Source organism: Macaca mulatta, chromosome 5 (genome assembly GCF_049350105.2).
Source record: "Macaca mulatta isolate MMU2019108-1 chromosome 5, T2T-MMU8v2.0, whole genome shotgun sequence".
Taxonomy (NCBI): Eukaryota; Metazoa; Chordata; class Mammalia; order Primates; family Cercopithecidae; genus Macaca; species Macaca mulatta.
The window spans coordinates 117,398,737-117,412,613 of NC_133410.1; the positions used below are offsets into that span (position 1 = coordinate 117,398,737).

At 38.3% G+C, this 13,877-nt stretch overlaps 1 protein-coding gene across 7 annotated transcripts in view; it reads right to left on the minus strand.

The window, feature by feature from the left end:
• The window catches only part of LEF1 (lymphoid enhancer binding factor 1), a 122,788-nt gene that overhangs the window by 39,060 nt on the left and 69,851 nt on the right, over window positions 1-13,877 (minus strand). For all 7 annotated transcript variants that reach the window (XM_001086645.5, XM_015138983.3, XM_015138981.3 and 4 more), the window contains exon 4: window positions 3,366-3,498. In XM_001086645.5, coding sequence (XP_001086645.2) covers window positions 3,366-3,498 — 133 coding nt within the window. The remainder of the gene's footprint in view (window positions 1-3,365; window positions 3,499-13,877) is intronic.

Consider the following 13,877-nt stretch of genomic DNA (forward strand, 5'->3'; position numbering starts at 1 on the left):
CTTTGAATCTACAAGTTTTTTATTTGTACTTTTAATGTGGTACTTGGGATGCTTTTCATTTTGTTTTATTAGTTAGTCTGTGCAAATGATTTCCTATATGAGCTTATATACTGCTTGGAGAAAAAGATCACATTTTACCAATTTATGTATCAAACCATGGTTTTCTGCAGAGAAGCCTCTCAGTTAGTATTTCTGACCAACTGAACAAACAAACAAGTGAAGTCAGAAGTGTTAAAACAGACCCATTCCATATGCTGGGTCAATATCCTCAATCATTTGGCACGTACATGCAAATACATGATGTAGCTTACGTCATGTGAGCAGAAAGTGGATCTGGGTTTTCTAAATAGGTCGTCGTCCTTTAAAAATCCTATTTCCAAAGAGTCTCAGAAGTGTGTGTCTCTCCACCAACTACTATGCCACTGAAGACACATTTCACATCATTTGTTTTAAGTTTGTTTTTTATTTATTTAATTTTTTTAGAGCTGAGGGGGGTCTCACTCTGTTGCCCAGGCTGGCCTCAAACTCCTGGCCTCAAGCGATCCTTGCTTCAGCCTCCTGAGTACCCGGGATTACAAGCATGAACCACATTGTGCCCAGCCCATTTCACATCATTTATTCAACTAGTATTTATTGAACACTTACTATGTGCTGGAGGATATACTCAGCATAGCCTTTAAGATTTTTAAACTTTTATAGGTAACTTCTATAGACATAGGTGAAATAATACTGAAGTCAGACTATATGGATATACTGCTCACTAGCTATGTATTTTTGAGGAAATTATTTAATTGCTACTGTTTTATAAAATCAAAATAGGACTGTTGTGAAGAATAAATGCATTAATATATGTACTATGGAAAAGTGCCTGGTGCAAAAGTATAAGTATTTGTTGTCAATTGTAAGGATAAAATGGGTAACACATAGATAAAAACAGACATATAAACCTAGGATTTCCTAAAAGTGCTTTACTTTTGATATTTTTACCAGACTCATAATAAGAAAATTGGCATTAACATACTTTCCCTTACACACACACACACACACGTGAAAACTAATGTGCTCCCTAATAGAAAATTAACCTGGAGTTGTTTTTCCACCAGTGAGAACGAGTTCTGCTGGCAAACATTTTATATTTACGCGATAGTTCTACCTAGGGTTAAAATGTGAATATGATACTCTTTGGTTGCTTTTTTCTGGCTGAGGTGGAGGGGTTGGGGAAAGATACAGCTAACTAGTAGTCTATTACGATCTTTGAAACCAGCAGCTCTGGCCTCAGTACCATCATGCGCTAACCAGCTGAGCTCATGATATATCCCAAAAGGCAGGAGAGAAAAAGAATTAAAAGCAAGAGATCTAGAAAGCTTATTTTCTTCGCAACAAAAGTACCCAACTGGAATGATACAAACTCAGTATCATGAAAGTGAGTGCTTTTTTCAAAGTGGAGTTTATATATCTCCAGAAGTACATGATAATAAGGAACACAAAGCCCGGGATAAAACAGGATCTTTATATTAAAACAAGCATAAATAGTGCATAGACCAGAATACAAAAATCACACCAATCTTTAGAACAAAATAAAGACCGAAGAAACTGCAAACAGACAACTTCTGGTGATGACCAGTAGTCCCTTCTCTGTAGTTTTGGAGAGTTTGTTTAAAAAAAGTTTGAGAAGCAATGATACAACTTACAATTACTCAAAACAAGGTAGGGTGGCAGTAAGAGATGGAAACAGAAGAGAAACTATAACTGCAATTGAGAGCCAGTTATAAACTTAACTTTTTTAAAAAAATTGAACTGTCCTATTATTCTTGAAAGAAAAACTACTGAACTATGATTGATTTATTATTCTTTTTAAAAAGTTAATGTTTCAAAGAGTTTCAAACAGGACCTAGGACAGGGTAAGCACTATTTAATTGTTAAATAAAGAAATAATTAACAACTAAATAGGTTCCCAGACGTACACACCCTGCTCGGACGCTGGTCGGAGACCCACACGTTTCAGTGGCCTACCTCCTGTCTCCCCTTGGGTATCTCACAGACACTTCAAATTCACCATGACCACGACCAAGACGAGTCCTCCCTCTCAAACTCAGCCTACTTCCTGAGACCCCTATCTTAATTCCCTTTCTCACTATACAGCCATAGACCTGACTCTTGGACATTCCTAATTTTTTGGAGGCTCTTGATTAAAGGAAGCAGGGTGGAGGAAGGACTGAGGATAAAAAATAAAACAGAGGCAAACCTGGAAATGTATGTATAAGTGATTCTAACCTTTTCAAAGTACTCAGACTACTCAAGTCTAGTGCACTAGTAACTAAGTCCTCAAATAAGCATTCTGTTTTAACAATGAAGGGAAATGAAAGCGTTAAGTATTTAATCTAGAAGTGTTCACCAGTAGTGGAAAGAACACCCAGCCTCTATGCCACTCTTTTTCACACAGTCATTAAATTTTATTATCCATTGTAAGTCTTAGAAAGGGATGGACAAAAGGGTAAAATGTAGGCAGGGACAAATTTTACCCCTTTACATTCTCTGCCTTCACTTTTTTTAAAATCTTTTATTTTGAACTTTCAAAGACCCTGATGAAGTCCAAGTGTGCATGTGCATGCAAAGAGGAACGAGCTACCCTGAGAGCAAATCCACCCTTGAGGTTTGCCCTGAGTGATGGGACCAGAAGGCTTGGTGGACCAGAGCTCTCCATCCTATTCCCAACTCGTACTCGCACACATCAGGCAGAAACAGGATGTTTTAATTTTTCAGACCTCTTGTACTATATATTTTTTCTATAAACAAAGTAGAAGCAAATATTAATACAGAGGCATAAAATAAGATTCATGATTCTTGGACTTTAAATAGAGATTTTATACATCAATGATTATTTAGAATATGTAACCTAGTGCTGGTAAATAACAAAAGATGAAACACCATAGGGATATAATGGAATAACCAAAAGAGATTCAAAAGAATAACATCTGAAGTAAAAATCTCCTACTTTCCCCATTCCTATTTTAAAATTACCAGCATCAACATGTTGTACATGCTGCAATAAATGAATATTGTAGAGTACTGAATTTTTAGTATATTTGCACAATCTATTGGTTTACATAGTGAGTGAAAGATTTTCAAAGCTGTCACCTGTGGCCCTGCTATGCTTTTCTTCTGCTTTTTAATAATGAATAATACATGTAACAAATTCTTGTGTGTTTCTAAAGAATTGCTATCAAATGAATTACTCTTGTCTTGTAAAAACGTATTCTGATCCATCCAGTGATATGGAGCACCGGCGTCCGGAGGGTCACTCAGGCTGATGAGACTTGGCTCTTCATTTAGCAAAAAAGGCTGGGAAAGACAGGGACTCTCACCTTGTTTGGAGTTGACATCTGATGGGATGTGTGACGGGTGTGATCCTGGAGAAAAGTGCTCATCACTGTAAGTGATGAGGGGGGTGAGAGGATGGACTGCATGGGATGGCTGCACCACGGGCACTTTATTTGACTGCAAAGTAACCACAAGGTCAACAGTTAATATGGATGCTCAGCTCCAGTCTTTTCTCCCAAAGAAAAAAAATCACATAGCAGCCGTAACCAGTCATCGACATAACCCAAGAATCACCTTCAGACCTGGACAAGTGGAATTGTCTCTTTTAGAATTTTTCTCAATTTTTCCATGGTAAATACTTCTCAAATATATGAATATGTCACTGATATTCATGAGTTATCAGTTATTTCACCAGTGCCTCTTCAGAGATTTAGGTTGATCACTACTCTTCCATATGGCATGAATTTCAGTACACATCTATTTACCCTCTCTTTTAGATTATTTTCTCAAGTTAAGTCAATAAAGAGCGAATCAGAGCAAAATTTATGAATTTTTACAACATTTGTATTCATTACATATTGTCTAGCACAAAAAGTAAAAAACTGTTCAATAAGCAAATAAATGAATAAATATTGCCAATTTGAAGGACAAATTTTTAAACCCAATAAATATAAATTTCCTATACTGATATCCCCTCAGCTTATAGAATTCATAATTCTATCATTGAACATCTTTAAGAACCATGTTACACCATTCTTTCAAGTTTTACAGCTTTGTCAATCAAACACAACTAGCCATTATGCTTTAGCCCTCCTCAGTTCATCTTCTGTTTCTCTAGTTTCCATAAATATTAATTGATAAAAAGGAATTTCCAATCTTGAGTTGAACTGCATAACATGAAATACTGCCTTTTTTTTTTTTTTTTTTTTTTTTGAGATGGAGTTTCACTGTGTCACCCAAGCTGGAGTGCAGTGGCGCAATCTCAGCTCACTGCAACCTCTGCCTTCCGCGTTCAAGTGATTCTCCTGCCTCAGGCTCCAAAGTAGCTGGGACTACAGGCATCCGCCACCACACTCAGCTAATTTCTTTTTGTATTTTTAGTAGAGACAGGGTTTCACTATGTTGGCCAGGCTAGTTTTGAACTCCAGACTTCGTGATCCATCCACTTTGGCCTCCCAAAGTGCTGGGATTACAGGCATGAGCCACCATGTCCAACTGAAATACTGCTTTAATAATATTTTTAATTGTTAAAATTGTATATTTTAACACATTTTATATGTCTTATACTTGTTTGCAAACATTTTATTGTTAATTTGGAAGTCAACAGTCACACATTTTAATTCAAGTTATCTAATTGGACTTCATCAATTTGAAATCTGTGATCACTTTGGTTACAAAGTTAAGGTTGTTCCTCCCCAACCCAAAAGTGCTTACTATGTAATTAAAAAATATAAAGAAGACTTAAGTAGGTTTAACCTAATTAGTAAAATCACTTATTTATTTATTATTTATTTTTATTGATATGGCATAGCTATAGAAATTCTGTGGTATATGTAACATTCTGATATCCGTATAAAAGGTAGAATGATCAAATTAGGATAACTGGGATATCCATCACCTCAAACATTATCTTTTGTTCTGTGAACATTAAAATTCTTCCCTTCTAGCTATTAATAATCTATTGTTAGCTACAATTTCTCTACTGTACATACTACAACTTATTCCTTCTATCTAACTGTATTTTTATACCCATTAACAACTTCTCTAGGGGGATCATTTTAAAGAGACCCAATAACCCTTCCACCAAATAAAAAGGGACTCCAAGCAATTATATACCTGTTAAAGGTGTTTGTTTCTGATTTTAAACTAATCTAATAATTAAAGCAGTTGCAGGAAAATCTCTACTTGAAAACACTGTACTAACGGGTAACATGAATTTAAGAGAAACTGAGCAGATCATTATGCTCAATTCACTAGTTCAGACATGTCTTCATCATAATTAGTTTGAATTAGTAAGATCTTACAATATTATTGACTAAAATGCATGTGGAATCAGTTTTCTCCTGAAGCAAATATTCATATTTTTTTAAAATTTGAGGAAGTGCCTAAAACTGCACAATGTGAACTGCTTAAAATGTAAGTCCATATCTGAATGGTTAAGAGGGCCCCCACAAAACACTTGTGTATGGTGGCTCTACCCATGATGTACACTAATTTTGAACTTAATATTTTTTACAAATTAGGCATAAAAAATATGTGGCTCCAATGGGAAGGACTCCCCTCAGGAAAATTAGAAATAATTACCCTAGTAATTCTCCTTATACCCTATCATTACAACCTCCATCCAAAAAAAACTTACAGGGGGGAAAAAAAAAGCAAAGGAAAACAAATCACACTTTTTTTGGAAAATGATACAATTTCCATACTAGATTTTCCCTATTTTATAATTATCAGCTCTTCATTAATGGCAAAACTTGCATAGCTCATATAGCTCTTGGCATATATTAAATAGAGCGCCATTATCAAAGCCACACGATTTTTCTCTAAACACCTCAGCACAAACATCTATGCATATAAATGTGTAAAAGGTTAAACAAATCTTTTAATGCTTTTCAAGTGTTAATGATGCAGTTTTCCAAATAACAGAATAAGCTTCTTAAATACATGGAATTTAGAATGCTAGAAGTGGGGGTGGGTAGACATGGGGATAGGAGGAGGTTATTATAAACTCTTTTTAAAATGGAAACATAAATCTCAACACCCAAATGTTAAAATGAATAGATTTCAGATATATTTTAGAATAATAGCTTTTAGTTTCATTTTGAAATTCTCATAAATGAGCATAATTGCCGAACAATCTATAAAGGTATTTTCTTAGGGTACTTATAAAGAGTAAACACTGCGGAAATCTTCTGGATATATTCTTTTTTCCAGAGCACCACCTTAAGGAACTTGCATTAGCAGGCAGCATCTTCTTAATGTCTGACCTATCCCTCCAGTCATACAGCTCAGAATCTGGTGCCATGAATTTTTGCTAAATTATGCTATCCTTGCTCTCCTCTTAATTTTACGGTTTTCAACACAGATTTGCTTTCCTGTGGGAAGGAGATAAGAAGCCGAGGATTTTAATTTAAGCCTGGCCTTGTCTTATATTTTGCAAGATGGATAGCAAAAGCAGTACTAGTAGGTGTGTTAAAGCCAACAAGGATTATGTCCATTTTTGTGGCCAAATAATGAAAGTAATATGAAATTTCAATAGCATGTGTGAGCAGAATTCCAAGGGTTATGGTTTGCTTCCCACCACCCATCTCCACTACATATATAAACAGAACAAAGTGGATTCCAACTTACACTGCAGATATGTGGCACATTGTCATCACGGTCAAGAGTCCTCAGCCCACAAATCTGCGGGTTTCCTCTGATTTCAGGAGTTACTGCCCCTTGACACTATGTGCACACACAAAGTGAGAACCCTGGCACTGCTACTTTGGTTAAGTTTTGAGACAGCCAGTATAACCATTCTTAATTCCATTCATTTATGTGGTATGTATTTTCCTGTGGGGAGTAGGTAAGGGGAAGAATAATCAACCAACTATCTAAGTGTTTGTAGACAAATTAAGTGGCTACATTATATGCAGAGTTATACATGCCCGTGTGCATTTGTATTTATTAAGCACCTAAAATGTTCCAAGCACTGTTCTAGCACCAATGACCAACACACAGATAAGGTCTCTAACTCATGCAGTTTACTTTCTGGGGCTCTGGAAGTGGGATCAAGCAGCAGAGGGTGGGTGTTGGAAACAATGAATATGTAAAGGACAAAAAAAGACAAGCAAAATCTGAAAAGGCAGCATCAAGTATTATGAAGAAAATGAACCTGGTGATAGGAGAAAGTATGTATCTAAGAATATGCCTTTGTATTATGTTTAAGCTCTAAGAAACCTAAAGTACATTTAGTAGCTTATTTTAGCTCCATATTTTAATTTTACAGACTGGAAGCTGAGAAACAGAGGTCATCAGGGAATGGATGGCTCAAGTCAGGACTACTGTACAAAATAGTACAGCCCTGCTCACTACACAACTCCAGTAACACAGGGACACTTTGAGTACAATAGGAATGAACCCCCTGGGTTGCCCAATACAGTGGAATCAAGCAGCAGAGAAATTCCATCCTTTTGGCTCTTACTCTGTGCTGGGTACTGTACACATAGTAAGTACCTCACTTAATAGAACCCAAGTCTCCCTATTCCTACTCAGGTGCTTTCCCTACTACACATCTTGCTGTAAGGGAGGGAAGGAGGGAAAAAGGATAAAAATCACCTTGTTTTTTCATTCACAGATACAATCAGGTAAGTCTTAGCTTCCAGCTAAGAATCACCAGGTAGTCCTAATGTGTGCTCTGTTTCATTATCCCAGGGTAACAGGATGCACGGGTACTCCAGCTTTACAAGATACCTGGCAGCCCTAAGTCACCCCAAATTCTCCACTTCTGCTCAGAGGTTCAGTGACTTGTTTAAGCTCACAAGGCAGTAGGAGGCCAAAACCCTTTGGTTTCTGATTCCAACTGCACATTATTTAATCTCAGGCAGGTGATTGGTGGGTGAGCCAAAGAAAAGATGAAAACAGTAGATACTTAAAGAAAAAAAAAAAAGAAAAAGAAAACGGAGAAAATATCAAGGATGGCTGTTCAGGGAGAAGCTTGAAACCCTTTCTTAAATTTGCAAATCACCATCAGGCCAACCTACCCACATAATACATAGTAATTATAGCAATTAATACTTATCAACTGCTTACTGTGTGCTAAGCACTTTATCCTCACAACAGCTTTGAGGCAGGTACTATTATTATCCCCTTTTAAAGATGAGGAAACAGGCACAGAGAAGAAAATATTCTTGAAGGGTATGTGCCTTAGCAAACAGCCAAGCCAGGATTCAAATGCAGAAGTCTGGCTCTAGAGGTCAAGCTCATTACCCGTACATCATGTGGCCTTCCTGAAAGCCAAGTTCATAAAATCTTGGACACTGAGGTGACCATCTGGGCCACACCTGACAGCATGTGACATCTATGAAATGGGTGTGTGGTCTCTGTCCCAGGCACAGGAATCACTTCAGACAAAGAAGCACCTCAGCAGAAGTGGTTAGAGCTATGGAGACTCAACTGCAGCCTTTCTCTCCAGGACTGGAAAACATTCCAAGGAAGCTTGGTTGGCTGCCACCCAGGCTGGTCCCTGCAGGTAAGGACCTCTTTGGCATCACAGCCAATAAAACCCACACCTCCTGTGGACACGAAGTGGGTGCCACTTAGGGATCCTGAGAGCCACCCCCAAAGCAGCATTCCCAGAAATGACCCACTCACCGCTGGCAGGAATTGAAGGTGTCATGAAAGCTGTTAGCCTCAGAGGATGTGGTTCTGGGAAGAACTAAAAAGGTGGTTCAACTCCCTACTGGCTAAGGCCTGGGGCCTCCTGGTAAGAGGAGTAACTGGGGGAGAAACCTGCTGGCCGGGTAGCTAGTCCTCATTTTCCACATCTCCAGGTTCTAACTAAACTAAACCCAAAGTGCAGGATCTGGCTGTGCATAAAGGTCTTGAGTTTCAACTGGCTGTGCATTTAATCAATAATCCTCTGGTAATAACTGAATCCAGGGGAATTTTAACACTTCAGGAATTTTCATCTGGCCTTGATTGTCATGAGGTGGCATTTTTGCTTTTCATAAACACTTCAGAAGTCTGGTACTCGTGAGATAAAGCCATGTAACTTCATGTTGCGCCTTTCCCTCCTTTTCTGAGAATCTGAGCTTCTCAAGCCTTCTCAGAAAGAGAGGCAGATTTACTCCAAAAGGATACATTGATTCTCGCATCTAGACTCAGAAATAAAGTACTGGAAATATTTTCTAAGATGCACCAAAGCCAAACACTTGCTTCAGGTCTGATGTGGCTTTCAAATCTAAGACCCCCTACTGGTGGTGATGCAGCTGGCATTTTTCAGGTAAGAATGAGGCTCCAGGCTCTTAAGATTCAAATGGTCCATGAGTCCACCTCTGGAGGGAAAGGGACGGTCTAGAGACCTGCACTATCATCAGACAACTGAAATGTTTTCTTAAGAGGGGAAGGAACATATCACAGGGAAAGGAATTAACACATGGGTTGCACAGTTAGTAAGTACCAGTCATTACAGTAGTGCTTTTATATACTCTGGCACTCACCCATGTAAGTGGGTATTATTACCCCCATACTTACAGATGAGAAGGCTGAGTCTTTTTGAACACAGAGCTAAGTAATAATTAGTGGAGAGAGGATTTGTGCCGGCATTTGTTTGATATCGAAGTCCCTGCTCTTCCTGCCCCATACTGTTTGGTGCTCAGCTCCTCTCTCCATCTCTGTTCCAAACTACCCCCCAACCAAGTGAATGTGGCTAGCTGTGGGCTCAACTGCAACGAAGCATCTGGACAGGAACAGTGGACCACCGGGAGAAGACTGATGTCCCCAGAGTCAATGAGACTACAAACAGAATGCTGGAAGGGCTCCCTTTTAAAAAACATGGAAAACCCACTATTCTCCACATTCTCTGTAAGGTGATGAATTCCAAACACTACGTCGTTTAATCCTAAAGCCACTCCTAAGTTAGGTGTTAAGATTTCTGTTTTATTGAGAAGGAAACAAGGCTCTGAAAATAATTCATTCTGGGAGCCAAAAGGAGACCCACTGTTTTCAGTAACTGGAGCCTGTAAATAGAGGGAGTGGGGTTAAGGTTAGACGCTGAGAAAAGATCAGGGTAAAGGGAAAATGACATCTAATTATGTAAAGTTGCAACATCCTATTATTTGATTGATTTCACAACATCCTCACCACACCCCTAATCATCTAAGTACTCCATTAATTTTTCATGTTGAAGAAAATACTTTGAAAATTAAGAGAAGGAACTGGAGTCATTCAAGATAAATGAGCCAAAAAACAAACTAAAACTACAATTTGCAATTTACTTACTTGTGCTATTTAGTGGTAAAATAATACAAGTACGGCATTACAGTGGTTAATTCAGAGGTCAAATAAAGGGATGGGGCATAAGTAAAAGAAAGGACCATCAGATTCTCACCAGATTCTAAGGAGGCAAGAGGAAGACGAGGAGAAAGAGAAACAGGATGAGGAGAAGGAGGAAGAGAAAGAGGAGGTGCAGGAGGAGGAGGAGGAGGAGGAGGAGCAGCAGCAGCAGCTGCCTGCCTGGACCACTAGCTGTAGTGGTGCAGGGATTCTATGGGGTATGGAAAACTTCGTAGTGGGAGGACATGGGCAGAGCAAGAGTCCAATGGTTCATCTTTTCTGGATCACAGACATGAAAAATAAGATGAAAGTTGTGTATAAATGTTTTTATACACAAATATAATCACATATCAATGGGTTGGGGCAGAGGAGTTACAGTATGCACAGGGGAGGACAGGGAAAGAAGTGGCCCATGATCCCTAGATTTAAAGCTGCTACCTTACCAAAGCAAATGGACAAATGGGATGGAGAGCAAAGGAAATAGTCAACAATGTGAAGAGACAACCCACAGCATGGGCAAAATTTCTGCAAACTACCCATCTGACAAGGGATTAATAACTAGAATATATAAAGAGCTCAAACAACTCAATAGGAAAAAGTGAAATAATCCCATTGTAAAATGGGCAAATGGTCTGAATAGACATTTCTCAAAAGAAGACACATGAATGGCAAACAGGTATATGAAAAGGTGCTCAACATCAATAATCATCACAGAAATGCAAATCAAAACTACCATGTGACATCATCTCACTCCAGTTAAAATGGTTTTTATCCAAAAGACAGGTAAAACTAACGGTGGCATGGGTGTAAAGAAAAGGGAACCCTTGTACACTGCTGGTGGAAATGTAAATTAATATGATGACTATGGAGAACAGTGTGGAGTTGCCTCAAAAAACTAAAAATAGTACCACCTTATTATCCAGCAATCCCACTGCCAGGTACACTCAAAAGAAAGGAAATCAGTATATCAAAGAGCTATCTGCATTCCCATATTTGCTGAGTACTATTCACAATAGCAAAGATTTGGAATCAACCTTAGTGTCCATTAATGGATGAATGGATAGAGAAAATGTGGTATATACCCAATGAAATAATATTCAGCCACAAAACAGAATGACATCTTTGCATATGCAACAACATGGATGGAACTGGATGACATTATGTTATGTGAAATAAGCCAGGCACAGAAAAACAAATATCACATTCTCGCTCATTTGTGGGAGCTAAAAATTAAAACAATTGAACTCATGGAGACAGAGTAGAATGATGATTACCAGCAGCTTGGGATGGGGGGTGGGGGAGTGGGAATGGTTAATAAGTGCAAAAATACAGTTAGGATAAGATCTAGTTTTGATAGCTAGCACGACAGGGTGACTATAGTCAACAACAATTTATTGTAAGTTTTAAAATAAATAAAAGAGTGGAATTGGAATGTTCCTCACAATGAAATGATAGATGCTGGAGGCGACGGATACCACAATGACCCCAATGTGATTACTACACCTTGTATGCCTACATCAAAACATCACATGTACCCCATAAATATCCACACCGATTTATGTACCCATAATAATTAAAACCTAGAAATTTTAAAATATCTGCTGCCTTATTCTGAGAGAAGTATTTTACCAATCCAATCACTGCATAATAACTTATTATGATTAATAAGCTGAAGTGTAGTCAGCTTGATGAAAGTAGTATTTGTGCAAGTCACTGGAAAATAATGCAAGGTAAACAAATCAATTAAGGTGAGTGAGAAGTCAGGAGCAAAAGCTTTCTCTGTCTACCATGCAGAGAGCTCAGACCGGAAGCAGCATGAGGCAACCCCAGGGACTCCAGAACCAGAGAGGGGGGGCACTTTTGGGGCGGGTTGGTTCAGCGGGGGACAAATTCCAGAAAGATTTCCTCAGAACCTCATCAGCCACCAATCCTGAATAGACTCAACAAGGTTTTCTGGTGCTGGTCTGGGGACATGTTGGTTGAAAAGGCTCTTTGCCTCCACTGCCCAGGGATGGCATATTAAGAGGGAGGGACTTCCCACAGCCACCACAGCCACACCTCTCTATTACCCAGTTTAGAGGGTGGAAGAGCTCTCCTTGGCATGCAGAATGTCCAGCAGGAAATGACGAATGGTCGCGCCTGAGATATGGACTCTAGATCTCCTGTGGCGGGGTTGCGGGGGTCGGGCAAGCTACAGCCTGCCCAAGGTCAAGGTCAGAGAAGTCCCACAGCTACCCAGACGCGAAGTGCAGATGATCTGTTTATATGTTCAGACTGCAAATGGAGGGTGTAAAATTCCATAGGCGAAGCCAACAGACTTAAATCTAATTATTTCCTATTCAAAGGGGGTGCCTTTCACGCTTAAGTTTCTATGAAAAGCATTTGCCTGATTTTAGTTTAAGTAAAACTGATTCTTATTTTAAGATCAGGTGTGAAGGATTTACAGAACAGTAACATAAATGCTTATGTGTACGATTTTGTCCCACCAAGCCTTCTCTGATTTTAATAAGTGCCATATGTATACAGTATTCTCTGCTTAAAATTGGGTGTTTTAATAAGTGCAAAGATAACATTTATGTCTACAGGGGTCCCCATCTTTCTACAGATCTTCTGAAGAGCCTTTCAGAAGTCAAATGGGGAAAATACAACAAATTAATTGGGTTCAGCTACTAACAGTAAGATTGGGACTAAAAGTATGAATAATTGAGAGCTAAAGTTATTGGAAAACTCAAATCATTTTCTACGAACATGTAAATTTGATATTTACACTGTAAGATCAGCATTAAAGATATTCTATAGTGTTGTAGAGTTGTGCTGTCCAATATGGTAGCCATTAGGCATTAGGTCGAGCCCTTGAAAGGTGGCTAGTCCAAGTCGAGACATGCCATAAGTGTAGAATACATACTAGAATTCAAATATTTTGTGTGAAAAGAATGTAAATGATCTCAGTATGTTTATATTGATTACATGCTCAAATAACATTTTCGGCATATTATGTTCAATAAATGTATTACTAAAATTAATTTTACCTGTCTTTACCTTTGGATGTAGCTTAAGAAAACATAATACTACAAATATTACTTGCAGTTGTGATCTGCATTATATTTCCATCAGGCAGTTCTGCTTATAGTTTAAAAATTTGTAGGTGGGATTGCCCCCTTTTCATCTTGTACTCCAATTTGACTTAAACAAAAAAAAATTGGCGTTTTAAAAACAAAGGTTCCTTTTATGGAAAAGAAAACTTATGGGTAAAAATACTGAAAATCAGAGAAGGTAAGTGGTAGAGCTGGTAATTTAACATTGCATTTCAATATCCCATACTGAGAGTCAAGTCTATATATATGTGTGTGTATATATATGTGTATATGTGTGTGTGTATATATGTATGTTTTTATATATGTATGTGTACATATATATAATACTTTAAATTCTGGGGTACATATGCAGAACGTGCAGGTTTGTTACATAGGTATACATGTGCCATGGTGGTTTGCTGCACCCATCAACCCATCATCTAC